General features: G+C 37.5%; 2 protein-coding genes and 1 non-coding gene across 4 annotated transcripts in view; 1 reads left to right on the top strand and 2 right to left on the bottom strand.

Annotated features, from left to right (window-relative positions):
* The window catches only part of pola1 (polymerase (DNA directed), alpha 1), a 54,476-nt gene extending 44,333 nt beyond the window's left edge, over nt 1-10,143 (bottom strand). The window contains exons 1-25 of one of the 2 annotated variants that reach the window (XM_073863835.1): nt 9,983-10,143; nt 9,240-9,364; nt 9,054-9,150; nt 8,859-8,939; nt 7,388-7,503; nt 7,187-7,249; nt 6,967-7,068; nt 6,691-6,841; nt 6,460-6,607; nt 6,152-6,327; nt 5,813-5,925; nt 5,591-5,704; nt 5,425-5,499; nt 5,170-5,308; nt 4,909-5,063; nt 3,191-3,275; nt 3,021-3,082; nt 2,825-2,903; nt 2,604-2,731; nt 2,349-2,524; nt 2,135-2,264; nt 1,929-2,048; nt 1,746-1,842; nt 1,536-1,660; nt 1,306-1,452 (exon numbers count right to left, since the gene is read on the bottom strand). In XM_073863835.1, coding sequence (XP_073719936.1) covers nt 1,306-1,452; nt 1,536-1,660; nt 1,746-1,842; nt 1,929-2,048; nt 2,135-2,264; nt 2,349-2,524; nt 2,604-2,731; nt 2,825-2,903; nt 3,021-3,082; nt 3,191-3,275; nt 4,909-5,063; nt 5,170-5,308; nt 5,425-5,499; nt 5,591-5,704; nt 5,813-5,925; nt 6,152-6,327; nt 6,460-6,607; nt 6,691-6,841; nt 6,967-7,068; nt 7,187-7,249; nt 7,388-7,503; nt 8,859-8,939; nt 9,054-9,150; nt 9,240-9,364; nt 9,983-10,031 — 2,853 coding nt within the window. In that variant the 5' untranslated portion in view covers nt 10,032-10,143. The remainder of the gene's footprint in view (nt 1-1,305; nt 1,453-1,535; nt 1,661-1,745; nt 1,843-1,928; nt 2,049-2,134; nt 2,265-2,348; nt 2,525-2,603; nt 2,732-2,824; nt 2,904-3,020; nt 3,083-3,190; nt 3,276-4,908; nt 5,064-5,169; nt 5,309-5,424; nt 5,500-5,590; nt 5,705-5,812; nt 5,926-6,151; nt 6,328-6,459; nt 6,608-6,690; nt 6,842-6,966; nt 7,069-7,186; nt 7,250-7,387; nt 7,504-8,858; nt 8,940-9,053; nt 9,151-9,239; nt 9,365-9,982) is intronic. The other variant, XM_073863836.1, reaches the window with a different exon arrangement.
* Nucleotides 10,144-10,816: 673 nt separating this feature from the next.
* trnar-ucu (transfer RNA arginine (anticodon UCU)) lies at nt 10,817-10,906 on the bottom strand. Its single transcript is given in 2 exon segments — nt 10,817-10,852; nt 10,870-10,906. It is a non-coding gene; the product is annotated as a tRNA-Arg (tRNA).
* A 240-nt stretch (nt 10,907-11,146) lies between these two features.
* Nucleotides 11,147-12,574, top strand: rrs1 (ribosome biogenesis regulator 1 homolog). The gene has a single exon (XM_055182671.2). It carries the CDS (start codon nt 11,204-11,206, stop codon nt 12,251-12,253), a length of 1,050 nt encoding a protein of 349 aa, XP_055038646.1. The 5' UTR covers nt 11,147-11,203; the 3' UTR covers nt 12,254-12,574.
* The last annotated feature ends 9,885 nt before the right edge of the window (nt 12,575-22,459 follow it).

Raw genomic sequence — 22,459 nt, 5'->3', positions numbered from 1 at the left:
TATAAAGACACTAAGTGGACAAACTAATGGTGCTTTTCCATTGCATAGTACCCCACGGTTTGGTATGGGTCAGCTTACTTTTGGAAGCTTTTCCATTGGGTGTAGTACATAGTACCCGATAATTTTTTTAGTACCACCTTGGTTGGGGTTTCAAGTAAGGGTGTAACGATTCATCGTGCAAATGCGCGTTTTCTCAATGAATGAATTTGAATGAATTACGGTGAAATCCCGGCACATCCGAACGCCAGAGTGCGCTCCCGTGCAGAAATTCCCTTTGTGCCACACAAGAAGTAGCATTACAAACGCTATTCCAGGAAATGTCTACACATGAATATTTATACGCTGTTCTTCAAATTGTTTGAGGTATTTTCATGATAATAAAGAATATTTTGAATTAATTTAATTTAACAAATGTTGCTTTTTAAAATGCACGTTATAAAGACTCCAACTCATAATGATTTTAGATTGATAAGGACTTCCTACTGACCAAATGCCGTAATACAGGCACAAGCTGTGCATAAAACAAAGAATCGCAGCCTTGCGATTCAGAATCAATTTCAGACAGGCATTTTAATGAGGACCGCGATTGAATCGTGATTGAATCGTTACATCCCCAGTTTCAAGCGACCTGAGCTGATACCAAAACGTGACACGAAAACACTGTAGATCACTGATTGGTCTGAGAGAATTGTCATTACCAGCGTCATCGCTATAATGTAAGATTAGCTTTACATTCATGTTAGCTTGCGCTTGAGCAAACATGTCATCTGTGCTCTGCTATAAGTTCCCTAACTCCCTTTTAGCGATGAAAAACATCCACAGGTTGAGAATCAGGAACACAATACCAGTTTTTTCCAGACTTGCAGTCTGTGGCGGCATAGTTGCAACGCACATCCGCATATATTTGCTTAAATGCAACTTAAAAGGAGGCTCAGCGGAGCGCGTCGACTGACACCACCGGTGTTTGTACAGAAACTGTCATGTGAGGTAGGATAAACGCAATGTGCAAACATCTATTTGTGGTGGCCAATTTTAGTTTTGTGGCAGACTGAGAAATAACGTTAAATGAATGTATGTGGATGTACTCCAACAACGCTCTCACTTGTATGATATCACAGCAGTAGGCAGCGCAAATGTAACAACACACCTATAATCCCACCCACTCCGAAGTGTTACTAAACTCGATGGAAAGCTAACCAAGCCAAAGTGAGGTGAGCTGACCTGACCCAAACCAAACCGTGGGGTAATATGTAATGGAAAAGTGCCATGAGACTTATGTGAGGTCTGCTTTGGCCTTGCACGTACCTGCATGTAAAGATCAGGGTTGAGGTCCTGTTGCTTCATCAGCTGTTTGACCTGTTTTCGGCGCTCCACCAGTTTTCGGATTTCTTTGGGAAGAATTCCCATCTCCAGACTTTGATCTGGCAACTCTGGAATCTCGTCATCCTCCTCCTGAGAACATTTGACATGATACTCAAGACATAAAAGAAAATTAAAATGACAACAATGTTAGATACTTATGCAGACACACACACCTGAGTTTTTTTGCTCGAGTTGGTAGCTCCCCTCTCAACCGTAGTGAAGCAGATGTTGAATTCTTGGATGATGGAAGGGTACAGACTGTTGAAGTCCAACAGTAGAATGAACTTGTCATAAAAACCTGAGGATAGAAGACAGAACAGATGACGCGGCAAGCAGAAACATACAGGATGCCACTGAGATGTGTAAAGACATTGACTACACACCAACTTTGGGCTCCAACACCAGACCTCCGGCATATGCTGCCTTCTTCCTCCCTTTATTTGACTTGCTCTTTCCAGGATCAGCATCGTCATCTTCACCCTGAAAGCAAGAGAGAAAGAAAACAGCAAATAGGTTATGGCTAAACATGGTTTACTACTCTAATAAATGAAATAAAGGCTTCCTACATGATCTTGTTGTGGCTTCTTGAAAAACAGCTTGTCTGGAACAATGAAGTTCTTCTCATGGAAAGCATGGAGCAACAGGTACTCGTTCCTCTCGGACCGCCCACCCATCAAAGTGCGAGACTGTCCAGAATAAATACATTTATTATCAATACCGGGGTAAATATCAAGCAAAAATGTGGTAAGTGTTAAGATTATACGTAGCTCACCATTACGTTACCAGCAATATTAGTGATCTGCAACGCTAAAGGAAGCACATTCAGCTCACACATGATTTGCAGAATCATCTTGGCATCCATCCAGGTAAGCTCCAAAAGGTAGAGAAGATGAGGGGAGTCACTATTGATATAAAAGGTCAAAGTTGGAGAAGACAGAAAATTGAGATAAATTATGGCAGGGTTTCACTCAGGTAACAGAGCTAACCTGTAGAAGTTCCTGATGTTCTCCGGAGGCACCACCACCCTCTCTGTCTTCAGGATCTGGGCCACCAGCTCTGTCAAGTGATAACTCTTGCACCGGATCAACTCTTTGGCAGAGATCTCAATGTCACACACCAAGCGCCCACAAGTGGCACTCTTTTCTGCAAACCCACTACGACCCTGAGATAAAACAAGTAATCAGTGCTTGCAAGAAAAAAGCATCATGTGATGTCATCAGGTATCATGAAGGTCTTCTCACCCCTAGCTTGGGCATGTTGGCTCTTCTTAGGCGGCCAATCTTGGACCAGTGTGGCACTTTGCACATGTTGATCCTCTGCAGGAGCACTTCCAGGTCAAACCCGAAGATGTCATGACCCACTAAAACATTGCAATTGGGAGGAAGACGAGGTGAAAAGCAGACAAAAAAGCAACACTTCTTCAATGCACCAGGCTAGATATATGCAATTACCACTAAAACATCTGGGTCAATCTTGTGCATCTTGGCCAAAAAGAAGCCTAAAAGTGCCCGCTCTGTGCCTGCTATCTCCACTATTCCATTCTGAATAAAACAAACAAACAAAAAACAAGGGTTAATTGTGAACATTATCATTATTTCAGGCAAACAACCTTAAAACAAAACAAACCACTGCTGGACCAGTTATATAACAAGAATTACCTTTTTCCTGACTGCGTCTTGGAAGTCATACGGGAAGACACAGTCATTGGGTTTGCTCACCACTGTAATGGGAAATAATAAATTATGATTTACATAAATAATTAAGCAAGCTTAAATATTTAATAAAAACAAAATATTAAAACAGAAGCTATCTGGTATTGAGAACTCACCACAGAAATGGGTTTGGTAAGGTGGCCGTGGAGGAGCTTTGTCCAGGGGAAACGTATGATGAATAAGAGCAGCCAAGGAAACAATCTACCCAGAATGAGACACAAAGTGAGGGTCTATTAATAAACTAACATAACTAAAACAAAGCTTCACTGGATATTACATGAGTCAAACTGCCATTCATAAGAAGAAATATGCCATTTGTTTTTTATAAGACACACAGGCAGGTATTTAAAGCCCAGAAACTCTGTGGCAAACTATAAACCTTGAAACTTTATTTACTCTTAGGTAGGGCTAAGCGCTATATTGAGTTTTGGTAATATATCTGTATTTTTTCCCAGCGGGATACGCGGACGAAATCGCGGAATTGGCAAATTAACACGGAATCTAGTATGAACGCAGAATTTTACATATTTTGAATAAAATTATGTTTTTGTGTGGGAGACGAACGTATGTCTGGGGGAAATGCAGACCGGGGGAAGTAAATCTGGGCAACACACCCCCTCCCGTCGTTTCAGACCCCCTCCAAAACACTGAAACCATGGCGAAGCGGCTCTCCACGACTCTGCTTTCGTCAGCGAAAAAATTAAGAAATTCGAGGCTAAGCACTTAGTTCCGAGCAGTTCTCACATGACTTTTATGTGACCGGAGAACTGCTATTTTGTAAGTTTTGTCAACACTCTGTTCACAGTGAGCGCAAAGACACATGCACTCTCTCATCCACGTCTGTCTCACTGCACCTCTCTCACGTGCACACGCTCTCGCATCTGTCCGAAGTCCGAACACAAATCCTCATGTATTTCTTCAGTTTTATGCATTTCAAGCGAGCTGAGGCAAAATAACTATCCCTCGCATTTAAAATATAATCATCTGCATCATGGCGCCGCTCTTTGTCTCTCTTTTGCTCACACGTGCAAAGAGCTGCGCACTCATGCTGTCCTAAGTCAGATCACTATCCTGTTTAGGTTTGTAAAGTTATATGCATTTCAAGCAATCGTGTATAAAATATGGATCGCGTTCCGCTGGACCGATGTGTTTAAGGCACTTCTGAAGGCACCACTGCTTTGACACCTTGTTGTAGCCTTCTGCAACTACACTAAACAATGCATTGAATTGAGTTGTGTGTTTGTGTGCACGCGTGTGTGCGTGTTTTACAGTCATTAAGTAATCGTGTTATCCAGTTTTCCCCCAAATCATTTACATTTTAATCATTAAAATTAAAGGCACACTCTTTTTATGACTAAAATAACAGTAAAGGGTAAAAAAAAATTGCCAAAAATTAAATCGGATAAAACGGAATTTGCAAAAATTAAAACGGAGAAAGCGGAATCTGGGAAAAATTAAAACGGAATTTGGGAAAAAATAAAAATTATTTTATAGGGCCCTAGATACTGGATTAGACAATATGTCTTTATAGTCTGATATGACACTCCTTTTTTGCAACAATATACACTGAAGTCAGACGTAAGCTTTCCATCCTGCATGTTGTACAGCTGTATATTTTCAAACAGGGAGGAAAACCCTGTCCCTATCATTCGCTGTTTCAATAAACATAAATGTGACATCTCATGAAGCTTTGACTTGCATGAAACCCTTTATTTCACTTTAAAGAAAACCAGGATATTTATTTTTTATTGCCATTTATTCCAAATTTACAAAGATATGAATGTCGGCAAATATCGTCCAGCCCTACTCCTAGGTCAGACAAAAATGTGTTTACCTCATTCTGGTGAGTCTTTGGATTTTGAACAGTTTTAAGGCTTATGGACATGATGACCAGGGGTGGGGGTGCCAGGTCTTTAACAACTGAGATCAGGTCACCTTTCTGTGCGATGGCCTCCACCTTACACCAGCTAACAGGCTGACTGCTCAACTCTAGAGATGATGGAAAGAGCAAATATACTAAACCGCTACAGTATCTTGAAAATGAGTTGAATATTACAGATAAGGAAATCACATGGTACATATGCGAATTACGTACGAGGAGTCTTGACATCTAGCCAGCAAGGTCCACGGATCTTCCGGTTAAGCAGGAAGTGCTCCAAGCTGGAGGTGTTGGTACCAAACACATGGGAAAATGTTGAGCCTTTCAGTTCAGCTGGCAATGGGGGCAGCTCAGCCTAAAGCAACACAACAACACAAGTTTTATTAATAATAAATTCTGATATGCTCATAACAAGAAAATGTTAGACTATATTAAGTGACGATGGCCTTTAGGTGAGGCATGTCTTCTTACAGAGTATTTGACTTCAAGGTACTCGCTCTGTGAGGGAACATCTGGGATTTCAAAGGCATAGTTTTTGGTCACAGGCTGTTGGATTAAAACACATTTCATGAATGTGTATTTTAAAAACACAAAGCTGTATTCATAAACTTCAAGTATGGGTACCAATAATAATTACTTTGGACTTAAACTTCATGATTTTGAACTTCTCAGAAAGACTGTTGAACTCCTGATACACATCCATCATTCCGACTGGAGTGTCAGTCGTTTCACCGGTTGCCAGATTTACTTTCTAATCCACCCAAATAAAGAAATAAGGTCACTAACTAAAAACACTTTTCTGTTGCAAGAACATTAAAAACACTAAATAACAACACTATAACACAAAAAAAAAACGTACATGTTCTCTGGGTAGGAGATACATCGTCCTGTCGATGTTTCTAACAGCAACGCAACAGCTTACATGTGCTTTTGCTGATTCAATCCAAACCTTTCCAAACAGGTATACCACACCTACACAGGGAACCATCAAACATCATAAACAACTTTAATTACCTTTACTAAAACAAACAGCTAACATTTAACTTTGTACCTCAAAAGAAGGTGTACAGCACCACCGATTGTGGTAGCTATACGATTGCAACAATATTTTTTATAGCAAGCATGAAACAAATAAGTGAAAATAACGTTATTTGAACTCTGTGTTATGAGAAAATAACTGTGTGGAAAGGATGCTGACCAGGTTGACTGTACTGGTCCTCGAAAGCATCTTGCCAGTAAAAACGAAAAACCATATCCCCATCTGGTCCCTCTACTAGCGGTAATCGACTGGCATCCACTTGCACCTCGACCGGAGTTTGGATGGGGTCAGTCTCCTCCATCTTTTCCCAACCCATGCCACCAACCAGTTCAGATCTGAGGTGAGCAAACAGGCAGATTTTGGTATCTATGATCTGTCGTCCTTCTTTGCTAATATTTGTAGAGTAACACCAAACAAATTGAAAATCATAAACAGCACATTCACAGGTCTTCATGTTGGCAACTTACATGAACATCTCATCTTTCGGCTCCGTTTTCGGCTCTACTTTAAGAGTGGGTGTGGCCTCAGACTCCACCTTCACTGGCTCCTCCTCCTCCAGCATTTCTGCTTCCATGGGCTCATCGAAATCAATCTCATCAAACTCAACTGCTTCTTCTAATTGAAAATGTAAAATAATTAACAGTAATATTTTTAAGACAGCAAACATTCCAGTAGTAAAGTCGGTAGGTTAAGTCTACCTTTAGGTTCCTCTGTCTTGGGTTTCTTTATTTGCTGTGTGGCAGCTGGTTTACTGGAGGAAATGTGAGCAGCAGGTCTGGGTGAAGGGTCCGCTGGAGGAACCCGGGTTACCACAGGCCTGGGCTTTGACATTTGAACTTCAGGTAACTCCTAATAGATGGACAACAAAGCTAGCCTCAAAAGTGTAAAGCTTAAACAAACTGTAACAGACAGTAACCTAATGTTTTTATCAAAACAGATCAGTGTTTATTAATGATGAAAAAGAGAAAAACTACCTTTGGCACCTGTGGTTTAACTGAAAATGGATTCATAGGGGATCCCAGCATTTTCTTTTTCTTCAAGGTGATAACAGGTGGTGGGGTCAGCACAACTGATTTCTGAAATACATGACAATGACGTCCAGCTCAGCATGCAATGCCTGATACACTAAAGATTGCCAATGCAATGTCTACAGTATGTTTGTTGAAAAAGGAGACAAAAGCCATAAAAAATTACCTCAGAGTGCAGGTCCTGTAAAATATCTCCCAGCAGATCATCTTTGGACAAATCCACATCTTTCTACAATTAAAGCATGAACAATTTTACACACAACAGACACACTTTAAATTGCTTTGTTCTGCTGATACAACTTAATTGTGGCCAAAAAGAGACGTGTATTGTATAGACTGCAGTGATAAGTAACTTAGTGTTTCTTACTTCTACAGGCTTCTTCACATTGCTGTTCATGAACATGCTTTTAATGCTGTTGGGTTTACTGACGGACGTTTTCTTGATGTTCTTCTTCGAGTCTCCTCCCTTTCCACCTGCTTTACCTGTTCACAAAGAGAAATATACTTAAACATAAGAAAACTTTTAAGGAATATAGTGCATTATACTTTATGCCAAGTAGGTTGACATATCTGCATATGAAGAATTTGGTTCCAAAATGCGATAAACTACTTTTTTTATTGTTAACGCAGAAATCGGTATTTTATTAGGTCAGCATTAAAATAAATAATTCTTCATTTTATGCAAACTCCGATATCCACCGTGTTATGCTGTTATCTTTTCTCCCTTTTTTTCAAACAGCAACAAATGCCAGTCCTCCTTTTCTGCAGAATGCAATAAATCCGCTTAACCAATCACAGCACACCATTCCACGCATTGTAAACAATAATGGCAGCGCTTTGAAAAGACCCCTTCGGGGTTCACGTCACAGGCGGTTCCCACTGCGCATGTCGGGGTCAGAAAAGTCATTACAGCAGATTGAGTTGCGTATCATTCGGTATCGTTAAAAATGCCTACTTACGTCGTAGGCTGTGAAAATCGCACCAGGTCTTCCGTTAAGTTTTCGCGATTCATGCAGAATCTCAAAAACAAAAAAATACAACATCTCTATACACTCGGAATCCTAGTTTTCCTCATCTATTTTGTACTTCATAATCAACAAACAAACAAAAACAAAATAATGCTTTGATGGCATTAATAAACATGTGGTGTTTTTTTGTCACGGGGAAGAAATGTAAGCAATCAAAATCGAATAATTTATGTGAGAGGCACTCGGGCGAAGGATTAATGCCGGCTGTTGCTTGTTCTCCCGACAAGCATCTGTCATGCTTACACACTGACCACAGTGGATCTTATGAAATTATTTCCATTATTTTACTCTAAGTCATGAAAATCGAGCAGGACCAAAACACTATACAGCTGATCGCTGTCAAAAACGTTCGGCGACGACGTCCCGAAGATGACAGCAGCAATGACAGTTCTTAACATGACAAAGTAAGTGTTTTGATTAATGCCATTTATGTTTATTTTTATACCACTAGTTAACTAAATGAATATAACATGGCAAAGATGAATGCACATTTATACATTGATTCAATAAATTTATAGCATTTTGGAAAAAAAACAGCAAAAAATTAATCAGTTTTTATAATAAATGTTTGAAAATCTAATTTTGGATTTTAATTTTTTAATGTTATTATAACCTAAAGATGCTATGTAAATGTTTGTAACAGAAAATAGTGGTTTACATTTTGTCACTTTCTTGGTATAAAAAACATGTTTTTACCAAAATTAGTCAAAATGGATTTATTGCGTTTTGGAACCAAACTCTTCATCTATTTAGAAATGTTCACTTTTGATTTAAACACCCTTGCAAAAGTTTTGGATCTCTTAAATTTACCTTTAGAAGCCTTCTCTAGAGCGTCATCGGCCAAATCGTCATCAAAGATCTCTCTTCCGTCCTCAACATAACCAGTCCCATCTGACACAGATAACAGACAAATTCAGCTGGGAGCACTCATGACATCTGAGCATATCCCCTCATTTAGGAAAGCATTTCATAACATATAAAGTAACAGTCGATCAGCAGACTGACCGTCATCAATGATCCAATCATCGTCCTGTCTCTCGCGCACTAATTTTGAGTACTGCTCCTCGTCCACCTCTTCATACACACTTGTGAACTCCTCCACCTGATCACAACACAATGTCAAAACAAGTGCATGCAAAATCATTGGGGTTTGTCAACTGTTGGTGGATTCACAATGCACAAGCGACATACCTCATATTTGACCTTTTCTCCCTTCTTGGCTCGCTTAAGCTGCTCCAGGGCGGACTTGCGCCCCACTTTCTCCTTTTTCTCTCGCCTGGAACGCGAGGTGGCAATGCCACATGTGTCAGATGCATCTTAAGTGCAAGGATGAAATGGGGTTTAAACCAAAATACAAACATATGTGGAGAGACCCTCCCAAGTTTCAACCACACAGGAAACAGTAGTATGATAGGCAGAGAACAACACATTAAATTAAAGCTTAAGTGCTTTAGCATTTATACTGTTATCATTATAACAATGCATTTAAAAGCAGCTCGTGGACATTGTTATTGAACTCCCCACATTTATTTAATAGTCGTGTCCATAAAAGGAGAGGTGCACATAGGGAATGTCACTAAATTGAAATATTTCAAGTATAAAACAATGAAATTACATAATAATTATTATGTTGTTATAGAGAATAATATCATTTATAAGTGATACGGTCTTAGTTACATTTCTGTCATTGTCATGGTTGACATTTCATGTTCAAGTTACCAGTCAAAGAATGATGTAAATAAAGATGTGTCTGATTAAGATAAAACGGCATAAACTCTTAATTAATATGTAACGTTAACTGTAACAGAAACATGCAATACTATATATTTGCAATATGAGTAACTTATAGCCAACGACGAAGAGTCGCTCTGACTGAAAAGATTCAGTATTCTGCAAGCTAATCACAGTGAGTACTTGAACCGAGCAAAACCTACCACAATCTCCACCGTCCATGTCTTTATCTGAATTTGAAACAGGAGCCATTAATAATTTATTTAAAATATGCCGCGTGAGGTAGGATTTGCGTTTTCTTCCAGAAGCGCGGAACCAATACAAGAGATTCCGCGCCAAAGCGTTTTCCCGGGGAAACACGAGCATCGGATATGACGTTTCGACTTTGGCCGTCCAATCAGAATTAGCAAGCGTATGCGACTTCATGGGTAGCTGCGCAGGTTGATTGGAGTATGACATCAGAATACCGCGATAGCACAGTTTTCGAATAGCTCTCGCGATATTTTGAGGTCTTATGCTGATCAATCTGGGCAGCGCCGCATCAGGTCGAACACGCCTGCTATGATCCAGAAGTGTTTACGTTGAACTGATATATCACTGATGAGTGTCTTTTGTATTTTGAAAACAAACTTTTTACTGTAATTTTTATAAAGAACTGGTGCTTTTCAGAAGATCCGTGGACTGCGTGTTCACAGATTAAAATCTAATATAGACTTTTTGGATGGAAACTGTGTAGGATATCAAATATTATCAGAATTAATTTCATTTTAAAATGTACTCATGCATAATCAGACGTCCAAACCCTATCTTTTCTATGTAGGCTATGTGTTTGTGTCCTACATGTACCATTAAAAATGCTGAATGTAATACAGCTTTAAAAATCGTGATCGGTTCTATGGAGTCGTAACTGTTGCTGTTGTAAGATTCAAAACTTGGACTGAATCTTTGAATCTTGTTTCGTTAAATCGCATCTCTTCTGAATATTAGGCAAGTAAGTTACCATACGGCATGTGACCATTTGTGAAATTAAAAAAGTGCGACTCTGGTGGGACTCGAACCCACAACCTTTGAATGACCCCATTCTTCAATCTAGAAGTCCAATGCGCTATCCATTGCGCCACAGAGCCGATGGGACGTCCTGCTATTGCGTCCGTACTCCTCGCAACAACGGCCAGACATGGGCGGTAATATTTTTTTGATAAGTCTTAATAAGTTCGAATTAATTTTATTTATATATATATAAGCATTTGCACAAAACCGCTTGATCAATATTTGTATTAATAACCAGTTTATTTTATTACTTTTGTTCTTCACCGTCAGGGGAATTTTAACTTATCTTAGGGGCTTTTATTTTGAAATGACGTACTTCCGCTCATAGAAGCACATGTGAGAATACCACGCTGTTGCGTTACATTACGTGCAAAATGGCTTCTTGTAGTATAGAAGACGTGCTTGCTAAGGCTGAAAGAGACGAAGCCGAAAAGCTTAAGAGTATTACAGTCAACAAAGAGTTGGATCTTGAATTCGATCCAGGTAGCTTGCTTGCGTTTGATAAGAACCGGATAGATACACGGGAATTTAAAGGAAATAATCGGGAGGAGTTTCTGCGTTCCCTGGCAAGAGACAACACGCAACTACTCATCAACGAGATATGGAAACTACCAACCGAGAGAGTTGAAGAAGTAATCGTGGCTAAGCTACCAGATCCAACCACTGCACTCCCCAGGCAGAAGCCTGCACCCAAACCAAAACCTCCTACAAAATGGGAACAGTTTGCCAAGCTGAAAGGCATTCAGAAGAAAAAGAAGACCAACTTGGTCTGGGACGAAGTTCACAAGGAATGGAAGAGACGATGGGGATACAAACGTGCCAAAGATGATACCAAGGAATGGTTGATAGAGGTACCAGAGAAGGCAGATCCTAACGAAGACCAGTTTGCAAAGAAAAATAAAGCCAAGAAGGAGAGGGTGGCGAGAAATGAATACAACAGGCTCAAGAACATCGCCAGAGCTCAGAAGATCAAGGTGCCAGGCATGGGGCTCGCACCCACCCCTCATCAGTCAAAAGCAGAGCTGTCACAGGCTGTGAGTATTGCCAAGGTATCCACTGCTTCTGTGGGTAAATTTCAGGAGAACCTGCCCAAGGAGAAAACACCAAAGAACACAGGGAAAAAGAGAAAATTCCAACCTCTTATTGGTGACTTTGGTAGTGAGAAGCAAAAACAGCTGGATTTATTGAAACTAATGGACAGTAAGAATCCACGTCTCAACATCACTAAAGCAGTGAATAAGCAAATGAGGGAAGAGGACATGGAAGCGGCTCGGGACAGAAGGAAGGCATTTGGAAAGAAGGGACACAGAGGAAACATGGCTGGGAAAGGAAAAGGCAAGGCTGGTGGAAAGGGAAAAGGTCCCAAAGGAAAAGGTCCCAAGGGAAAAGGACGTAAACCACCTATGAAGCAAGGAAAGCGCTAAAATCTACAACACTGTGGACTTAAAACTTATATATAAGATTTTTAAAATATTGTATGTGAGGTGCCATGTCAGATATGGCAGGTGTCTTTATTATATGAATAGGTGCCTTGGTCCTGGACTTTGATTCTGTACAATATGTTACAACAGATTGTTTTCTTTTTGTTTATTTCATCTGAATGTTCAGACTTCACAAAATGTACAATTGTCATTGTTGCAGTGCTGGGAAATAACAGAGAAAGAGTTTTTCCACAAATGTGACTTTACATCTTTGAAGTATTCTTCTTCATGTGATATTGCAATAAATTTAAAAAATTCGCAGAATCTTCACTGATATGTCATTTACTATTATTTGTTACTTTTTTGGTATATCCAGTATTTAAAGGGATAGTTCACTTTGAAATGGGAATTCTGTCATCGTTTACTCATCCTCGTGTTGTTCTAAACCTGTATGAATTTCTTTTTTCTGATGAACACAAAAGAAGATATTTGAGAAATGATGGTAAACACACAGCAGTAAGTGACCATTGACTTCCATAGTAGGAAAAAAATATTTTTATAAATGATAATAGGAACACAGTTATGGGTACCAATTAAATTCCATCATTTTTTTTCCTACTATGGAAGTCGGTGGACACTTACTGCTGTGTGTTTACCATCATTTCTCGAAGTATATTTTTTGTGTTCATCGGGAAAAAGATTCGTGCAGGTTTGGAGCAACGTGGGGATGGGTAGATGATGACGGAGTGTTCATTTTGAAGTGAACTATCCCTTAAAGCCACTACAAATTTGAGTTAAACACCTGTTGTTTCACAACAAGGAAGAAATTGACATATTCATACTGGTGATATGTTTTCCAAAAAATACAGGCTGCACCACTTTTCTGGTTTGCATAAACTCTTTAAAAACCACAAAACTGATGATTCATTTGTCATTTATAAGGAACTACCATAAACTACTGGTCCAAGTACAAGAATGTGACTCAAGGCAGCCACCTAGATGTGTATTGGTGTATGGCATCGACATGGCTGTCCAAAAATTGTTACTAAAATCTGAATAATGGTACAATAATGCTTGCTCTCTTTATTAGTTTGACTTGAATACTGGTAAAATTAAATAAGTCTCTTAAAAACTTGATTTGTGATCACTTTATTTGAAGGCCATTGGAAAATAAGTGATTCCTGTGTGTGTAATAACGTATTTTTAGATGGCCCTAACTCTCCCCCATCCATCCAGCGTAAAACAAGACCATATGCTCAAAATATTGATGCGTCTGCAGAGTTGGTGCATCTTTCTATACAAATTAATATCTTGATTTTCACTCAATTGATGGATGGTGTTTGACCACTGACATCAATCGGGGAGGAGAAATGCCCATCTGTTGACTGGCTTGTAAAACACTATTTAGTCAAAAACAATAATCCCTAAACCACGCCAATCAGAATTAAGGGCACCATTTATGTCAAAATCAATTAGTGCTGGTGATTTGAGAATGCAGGGTGTGTATCGTAATACTCTGATATTTATAGAAAAAGAGCCATTTGCACTTTAATTATTTTTTAAATATTATATTGGTGTATTAAATAATTTGTAAATTGTAAAATTTGTAATAATAAAGAGATAGTCCACCCAAAAATGAAAATTCTGTCATCACCGTTTGTGGACCCCATTCACTTCCATAGTAGAAAAAAGAATACTATGGAAGTAAATGGGGTCCACAAACATTTCTCAAAATATCTTCCTTTGTGTTCATCAGAACAATGACATTTTTACAGCTTTGTAACAACATGAGAGTGAGTAAATGATGACAGAAATTTCATTTTTGGGTGAACTATCCCTTTAATCTATCATACATGTAATTCACAAGCTATCCACTAGATGGTGGTAACACACAGCTACTTTCCTTTGGCCTCCTTTGCTGATAGAGTAATGTCATTTACTTTATCTAAGCACGAGGAAGGTACTATGGGGAAGAAATATAAGGTCCTATGTGTGCCTGCAGAATATCCCATGTGCTCCACATAGATACATATAGCCTACTTGCACAAATAGTGACAAAGTTAGCAAGGCAATTAACTTATTCCATGTGCTCCACAGGGATTTAATTGCACAAATAGTGACACAAAAGCCTTATCAGTTAAAAAACATATTTATAAATAAAAAAAGGTATGAAGATAATCTTTATAAGTACTTTGTCCTTGCATAGGCTATGTTTTAAACAAAAAGAAAAGTGGTGCATCTGAGGACAGTGTAAGGATGGCTCTGGATTGTTTTTCTCTGTGACATGTTAAGCTTTTGTTTATATCCCCAGAGGGATGAGCTCACTCATAATGGTAGAGGCTTTGGTTCAGTGCAGGCTGGGAGTATACTGATCCTGGGGGAGGGCGCCGGGTGAGTATGCCATCATACATAATGAGTCTGCAAATTACAGATCTTTACGCCCGCCTTCCCCCACTAACACACATATGGGCAGCTGCTCACCCTCTCTGTATACACTCCCCAAACAGGTGGCTCATCTCGTAGCTCATTAGCTTACAATGCACACCCATAACACACCAGCACTGATCAATTCTTGGTCTGCTTGCACAATGCATTCTCCCAAAGGACCTGCAGAGTTTTGTGTGAATGCATTACAGTGGCCCCAAAATGTGCCTACTTAAGTCAATTTAAAAATGTATGTTTCATTGCATAGATTGATAAAATACCAAACCAGGAGGTATCTGCCAACAGATGATTCTAGATCTTTTTGGTTATTTTTAACTAGAAATGCACAGATGTATTGGCCGATAAAAGCAATTTTTTTAAAGCCGGTTGTTTAAAAATAGTCGATAGTCATGGTCGATATATCAAAAGAGAACATAAATGCAATGAATTTGAGCTCTCTGAATAAAAAATGTAAAGAAACATCACTAGTTTAATGTAAAATACTAATGGTCATATAAATAAATAACATTCAGAAAATGTTATCTTTAGATTTTAGTTAATGCAAATTAATATAACCACCAAACTATCGGTATCCTCAGATATCAATTGGAATAATCGGTATCAGGGGAAAACTTTTATATTTTTCCCTATACAATATTTTATTATAATGGATGTAAGAAGTTCACAGGTGTCCTAGCAGAGTTACCACAGATGTAGTTTATTATATTAAAGGAACAGTATGTAAGAAATTTATATCAATTAATCATAAAATGGCCCTGATATGTCACTACTCACTAGACATTAAGAAATCATTTTCATTTCAAATGCTTATATCACTGACAACAGTGGTCTGGCCAGGATATTGTCATTTAAGTCAACGTGCGTGCTTTTTTGAAAAACACTTTAAAAACCACTGAGTATGGGGTTTCATAAATCTGACAACTAGTGTCCAAATACAATTTTTACCAATTTTAACACAACGTTTGTTCATTTGAAACAACTTTTTATTAAATACTTTGCTTGCTTATTATCTTGCTTTATGTGTTTTTTATATATAAAATTTGAGATGATAATTAGTTAAGCAAAAAGAAAAATTTCTTGTTTTCCAAAAATATCTACACTGTAAAAAATGTCTGTAGAAATTACAGTATTACTGGGTATTACTGGCAACTAGCTGCCAGTAACTTACTGTAGATTTTACATTTATGTTATTTACTGGCAACAGTTTGTTCAAAGTTAAATGAACATGAAACATTTTCAGTTTTTATCTTCTACAGTAAGTTACTGGCAACTAGCTGCATAATTACAGCAATTTTTTACAGTGTAAAATAAAAGTGAGATACATTAATTGATAAGCAAAATTATCTAAATATAAAGTTTTATTTTGTGAAAAAAATATAAAATGTAAGTAAGTTTATGCTTAAATCAAGAAAAAAATCTGCCAGTGGGGTAAGAAAAATAAACTTGGATTAAGTTTTACCTCTTTATTACACTCTAAAAAATTGGTAATTTTCAACGTTGGGTCAAAAAGGGATGAACAGAACCGATTGGGTTGTAATATAACCTATGGGTTGTTTAACCCATTGTTAGGTCAAATATAAACATTTTCTATAGTTAATTAAACCCAAATGGCATGAAAATATCCTAAAAATTTATATTTTTCTTAACTTTTCTCTGGCTTAAGTGTCAAAATTTGTGGGTCACTGTATAAATTTCACCATAAAATAAGCAGGATATTTGTTTGTATATGCTGTAAAGAATCTTTGCTGCCTTAAATTTTAAGTTTAATCAAGTTTAATTGACAAGTCATTTCAACTTATTATTGTTTATCTTGACGAGAGATGAGTTGCTACCACTTAAATGAAGTAGACTTATTTTAACTATATTTTCTAAGTTATAACAACTCCTCTCTAGTCAAGATAAATAATAGTAAGTTATTAGTAGTGACTTGCACTAGTGACTTGTAAATCTGAGTTATTTAAACTAAAAAAATGAAGGTAGCAAAGAATTTAAAAATTATGTCAAATCAACATATATTTTACAAATTAATATACACAATTTCAACTTGTTTTTTATGTAAACTTATCACAAGTCAAAACTTAAAATAGTAGGTTGAATTGACTTAATCTTAATATCTCAACACAGTCTTTTAAGTTCAACTGAAGCCCTTTCCATGACCTTTGTCTTTATTAACCGGTAAGAAACGCTGCCAGCACAATTTCACACTTCTTTTACTTTTTTAATGCCAGTGTGACTTTCTGGGTGGTGATTTTAGGGGCTACTGTGCTTTTGCAGTCAAGGTGTGGATGATTAAACTATGCCATGATCATTTGTTTGGTGACAGTCCCTTCTACAGATGATAAAGCAGTGCTGAACAGCCTGTCACTTGTCTCATTTTGTCAAAGCGTCGGAATCTGGGTCATCATGAATAAACAGGCCTTTGTGCTTGTTGTTTCCTTTTTGTGTCCTCCAGCAGTGGTAGGCTACACATCCCCCGGGGGGAGTACAGAGGGGAGGGTGCCTTCCTGGCACTCAGATGAGAGGCCAAGCCTCTGCTGGTGCACACAGTTCTGCCAACTAACTCATCCGAGCTCTGTAGGAAAACCCAGGGGCCACCAATGGGGCTTTTGAGGTCTATTGAATGACTCTTACCTCCAGGGCTGTACAGAGGCTGTATAGAGAAGTAATATAGCTATATGCTTTGCTATAACTTCATCCCTGTAATATTTCATTTCTGTTGGTTCAACTTAAAAAAGTAAGATACCTGGTTGCCTTACAATTTTGAGTTCATTCAACTTAAAAATATTAGTTGATACAACAATTTATATACAACAATATTAACTCAACCTTTTTGAGTTAATATTTTTAAGTTCAATTTAAAAAATAATAATAAATAAATTTAAAAAAAAAACATTATTTACAGTGTATTAGTGTATGGACTAGTAAAGAATGTCCATATTTAATCCAACCATGAGTTCAATCAACCTTGCATGAGTAAATTTACACCAAACGATTAGTCATGTTCAAATTTGACTCAACTATGGGTTAAAAATAACCCATGATTTTTTTGAGTGTAAATGTACTCTAGATTTAGCCTTTTGTATCTATTTGTCTTATTTGATCAATTTTAGATTTAGCCTTTTGTATATATTTGATCGTTTCAGGGATTCTTTATACATCTGCAACATTTTTTAGGTCAACTGTTACCCTGGCGTATGAAGGACTTTAGTCCAATTGTATTTAATCACTTAAAATGGAATGTAAATAAGACATATGACATATACATGTGACATATAAAGATGTTTGCAAACAGTGTTGGGGAAAGTTACTTTTAAAAGTAATGCATTACAATTTTAAGTTACTCCCCAAAAAAGTAACTAATTGCATTACCGGTACTTAGTTACTTCTCATGGAAAGTAATGCTTACCTTACTTTTGCGTTACTTTTTCTTACTTTGCTGAGGCTTGATCTCTTTCAGGCTTTACAGGTGTTTTTTATGACAGAAAAGTTTTGCATTCAGAAACTGCATATTTCCGTTGCAAAAATATCAAGCTCTGGCCTGCCATCTCCGGTTCTGACTTAAACTGTTCCCACTCAGCGACGCATAGTGTGCATAATTCTACATTAATATGTAAGAAAATAATAACAAAATAAAAATTTTCTTATAATTCAAAGGATCAGAGTAAATTATTCCTCTTATACCACGGTTACCACAAACATCGCTCTGGTGCCTATTTTTAAGACATTTGACCGGTCAGGTGTGCGGTGTACAGAACAATAATCAACCTCCATGGAACATTTCTCATCCAATCAGAATAAAGCATTCTACAGACCCGTGGTATAAGTTCAGTTTAATTCAGTACATAATTTTTTATATCAAATTAATTAAACTGAAAAGTAACTCGCATTACTTAAAAAAAGTAACTCAAATATTAATGTTTACATTTAGAAAGTAATGTGTTACTTTACTTGTTACTTCAGAAAAGTAATATTATTACGTAATGCACGTTTCTTGTAATGCGTCACTGTTTGCAAATAACCAACATTTCTTGAAAGACGCGCATTGTTTTGAAGAATTAAAGAAAAAAACTAGCTGCCTTCCCGAAGCAATCTGTTTAGTTTTCCATTTTAATGCTTTTATGTTGCCAGAAATTTACATTTACGCATTTTGGCAGATGCTTTTATCTAAAGTGACTTGCAGTACATCACAAGGTTCTCTGGGTTTTTGCACTATTTGGATAAATTCTTATACTATTTAACATTCTGAAAAAGAAAATGATAACTTAATTCAGATAAACATGACTGTAAATACATTTGAACCTTTACGGTTAAACAATAAATTTGTCATACACAGTATGTGTATTGTTTGTGAATGTATGAGGGTTGTTCGAGTCAAACCAGAACTTGTCTTTTTATACAAGACAAAAAAGTCCTGGTTTGACTTTAACAACCCTCATATATTTGCATGTATTTCACAGACAAAATGGTCAAAATATACCCTGTCACTGGGGCAGTACCCTTAAGGTTATACATGAACCATTTAGGTACAGATATGTATACATTTGGTACCAGTATGTACCTTTGAGGTACTAATATGAACTCTTTAGGTGCAAAGCTGTACTTTTTGAAAGGGTACTGCCCCAATGGGGTACATATTTTGACCTTTTTTTCAGACAGTGAGTGTAGATATATTGTTTCATATATTGTCTACAATACATTTCCTATTCCTGTAGTCAAATATGCACTTTAAAAGAAAAAACTTGTTGCTCAATGTTTGTTCAGTATTAAATTTGTCAGCTGAAAATATACTGTACATCAAACAATGAAAAAAAATATTCATTCAATTAACTCAATTTTTAAGGTAAGTGGTCAGAATCAATTTATTTAAGCTACATAAAAAAAAAATAGAAAAACAAAACAAAAAACTTTTGTTTAAATGTAGCTTAAATAAATTGATTCTGACCACTTACCTTAAAAAATTGAGTTAATTGAATGAATATTTTTTTCAGTGAATCTAAATATATCAAGTAATAATAGTCAGTGGCATCATACACCCAAGTAATGATCTTCTTACAGGTCAGTCTGGCTTCTTCTCTGGAACAGACATCCAACACAATCTCTCCACTTCAGTCTCCATTCATACGCATTAAAAGATTAACTTTTTGCTACCGTTTCCTTTGAATCAGCTCAAGTAACTGACTTATCTCATATTTTAGGTTAATAAGGTGCCTCGGCCATCTGCTAAGCCCATCTTACTGCTCACAGTAAGTACAGCTTTCTCCTGGCCCCTAATGCAAGGCTCTTATGGACCTTCATTAGCACTAATCCACTGATGGGGCGACTGTTGATGTCACATCATTGTTCGACCCATTTATCTGCTTGTGGGCACCTCAGAGCCTTCAAAAAGTGCAAGACTAAAAATTAAGATGACACGGTGAGTTCATCTCACGGCACCTGCTCACTAGAGCTCACCTTGGGGAACAGCTGGTGTTGTGATTGTCAGGTCAAAAGAATGAAATGGGTGCAGAAAGACTACCACACCCACAAGAACAAGGTGTCCTAATTCACGACCGCTATAAACAGGTGCCTCTTCCAAAAAGCTACATCCACACATTTGATTTTATTATCAGATAGCACAAGTCTAGAAATCCAGTTAAATGAGTTTATAGTACAGTATACAGTATAGTTATGTGCCTGGCCCCCACAACGTCCAAAATCTCGGCAGTCAGCCAGTTGACACCATAGGAAAGACTGACCCGTATTAATAAGCACCTTTGGCGCTGAAGCACCATGCCTGCGTTTCCCGCCTGAACTGTGGGTGCTTGCCAGATGACTGGGTCTGTCAATGCAGCAAGAGCCTACCATCTGCTGTCTACGGCACACAATGGCAGGCAATGTGCACATATACCCAAGGGAGGGGCTTCACGGGATGAGCTTGTACCACATGTTGCATTGGGACACACGCACACACATGAGTGCACACATGCCAGATTCGAATGCATACTATTATTCTGCACACAAATGTATACAAGCCTATTGTCCAATGGAAAAAATGCAAATGGATGCATTTGTACACACACATTTTAATGTATGCTAACATTTATTAGCTTTTATGGTTCAGTGCATGTTAAAGGTACGGTGTAAAACCATACAGCTCGAAGACAATCTTATGAACCTTTATCGTCTATTAAAAGGATAGTTCACCTTAAAATGAAAATTCTGTCATCATTTACTCATCATTTTACAACACAAAAGAAGATATTTCGAGAAATTATGGTAAACACACAGCAGATAGTGACCATTGACTTCCATAGTAGGAATAAAATAATATGATGGAATTTAATGGGTACCGTCAAACAGGGGCGTCATGCACCAATTTTTTAAGGGGGCACAGTGGGCACAGCTTACAAAAATTTGTGCATACACAGAGACATCAAACGAAATATTATAGAGCTTTCTTTTCCATGGCACTTACATTGAGGACCCCTGCCTTCATGCAAAAACCTCCAAAATAAAAGTGTTGACTAACTTTTATATCAAATACGATTCCTTCGGGATAATTAGATATTGGCATCATATTTACATATGAAACGGCATGTTTTGTTTATTTACGTTTTGTTTAATGATTTGTTTAATTACGTCATTAAAGCATTTTGCAAAACAACTGCATTATCCTATGAAATGAATGTAATTTTAAATCCATAAAGTATAAACAACGAAAATGACATATAGCTATAGCCACGTGATTGAGTTTAATGTTCAATAATGATTAAAAAAATATGTTTAGATAAAATTATTAGAGAAACGGATTTTTGCATTCAATTGTACCTCACATGTGTGATTCCACGCCCCGTGAACTCTGGCGAACTTTGGCGTTGTACCAAGATGAATATAGAAATCTCTACTAATATAACGTCGAGACGGTCATATTTTAAACCATACATTTTTCTACACAGAGGAGGTTAACTGCACATTACATTACTGGAGTTTGGGAATGTTGTGAGCGTTTCTTACACATTTTAAGCAAAATGCAGCAGCAACAGCAAGAGCTCGTGAGCGCGTTCAGACGCTAATGACGTCTGCGACTGCGCTGACTGCAGAATAAAGTAATGTAACACGATCAAAACACTATCAAAATGGCAAAAATCTCTGAAAAGTGACAAGGATGCAGCACAGAATGAATAATCTTTTGCATATTAAACAGATTAAAAGACAAGTTACAGATTAATGGACACTTCTTTGATTTTGAGGTTGCATGCAAAATCCATTTGGTTCAAAAAAACCGAGGGGGCAAGACAAGTGCCCCCTCAGTTTGAATGGGCATGACGCCTTTGCCGTCAACTGTGTGCTTACCATCATTTATCAAAATATTTTCTTCATCATTTATCACAATACTTCCACCATATTTTTTTCCTACTATGGAAGTCAATGGACGCTGTGTGCTTACCATCATTTCTCAAAATATTTTCTTTTGTGTTCATCAGAAAAAAAGAAATTCATACCCCTGGTAAAAAAAAACAGTAGGCACCATCACAGAAATTCTATTGGTTTTATTGGGAATTTGATTGGTTCTAATGGAATATGGCCCAAAACACACTACAGTGTATTGGTATTTGTTGGTCCCTAATGGTATGTATTGGTTCTATGTATTGGTTCTAATGAAATATGACCCAAAAAACACTATAGTGTAGTGGTTTTAATGGTAAAAGCTAATGGTTCCTATTGGTATTTTAATGGAAACCATTAGAATTTTCTGTAATGTTTTTTTTTTTGGTTTTTCATCAG

This window comes from Misgurnus anguillicaudatus, chromosome 25, assembly GCF_027580225.2.
Source record: "Misgurnus anguillicaudatus chromosome 25, ASM2758022v2, whole genome shotgun sequence".
NCBI lineage: Eukaryota > Metazoa > Chordata > Actinopteri > Cypriniformes > Cobitidae > Misgurnus > Misgurnus anguillicaudatus.
The sequence above is the reverse complement of the archived record's forward strand: the minus strand, read 5'-3'. Positions and strand labels throughout refer to the sequence as shown.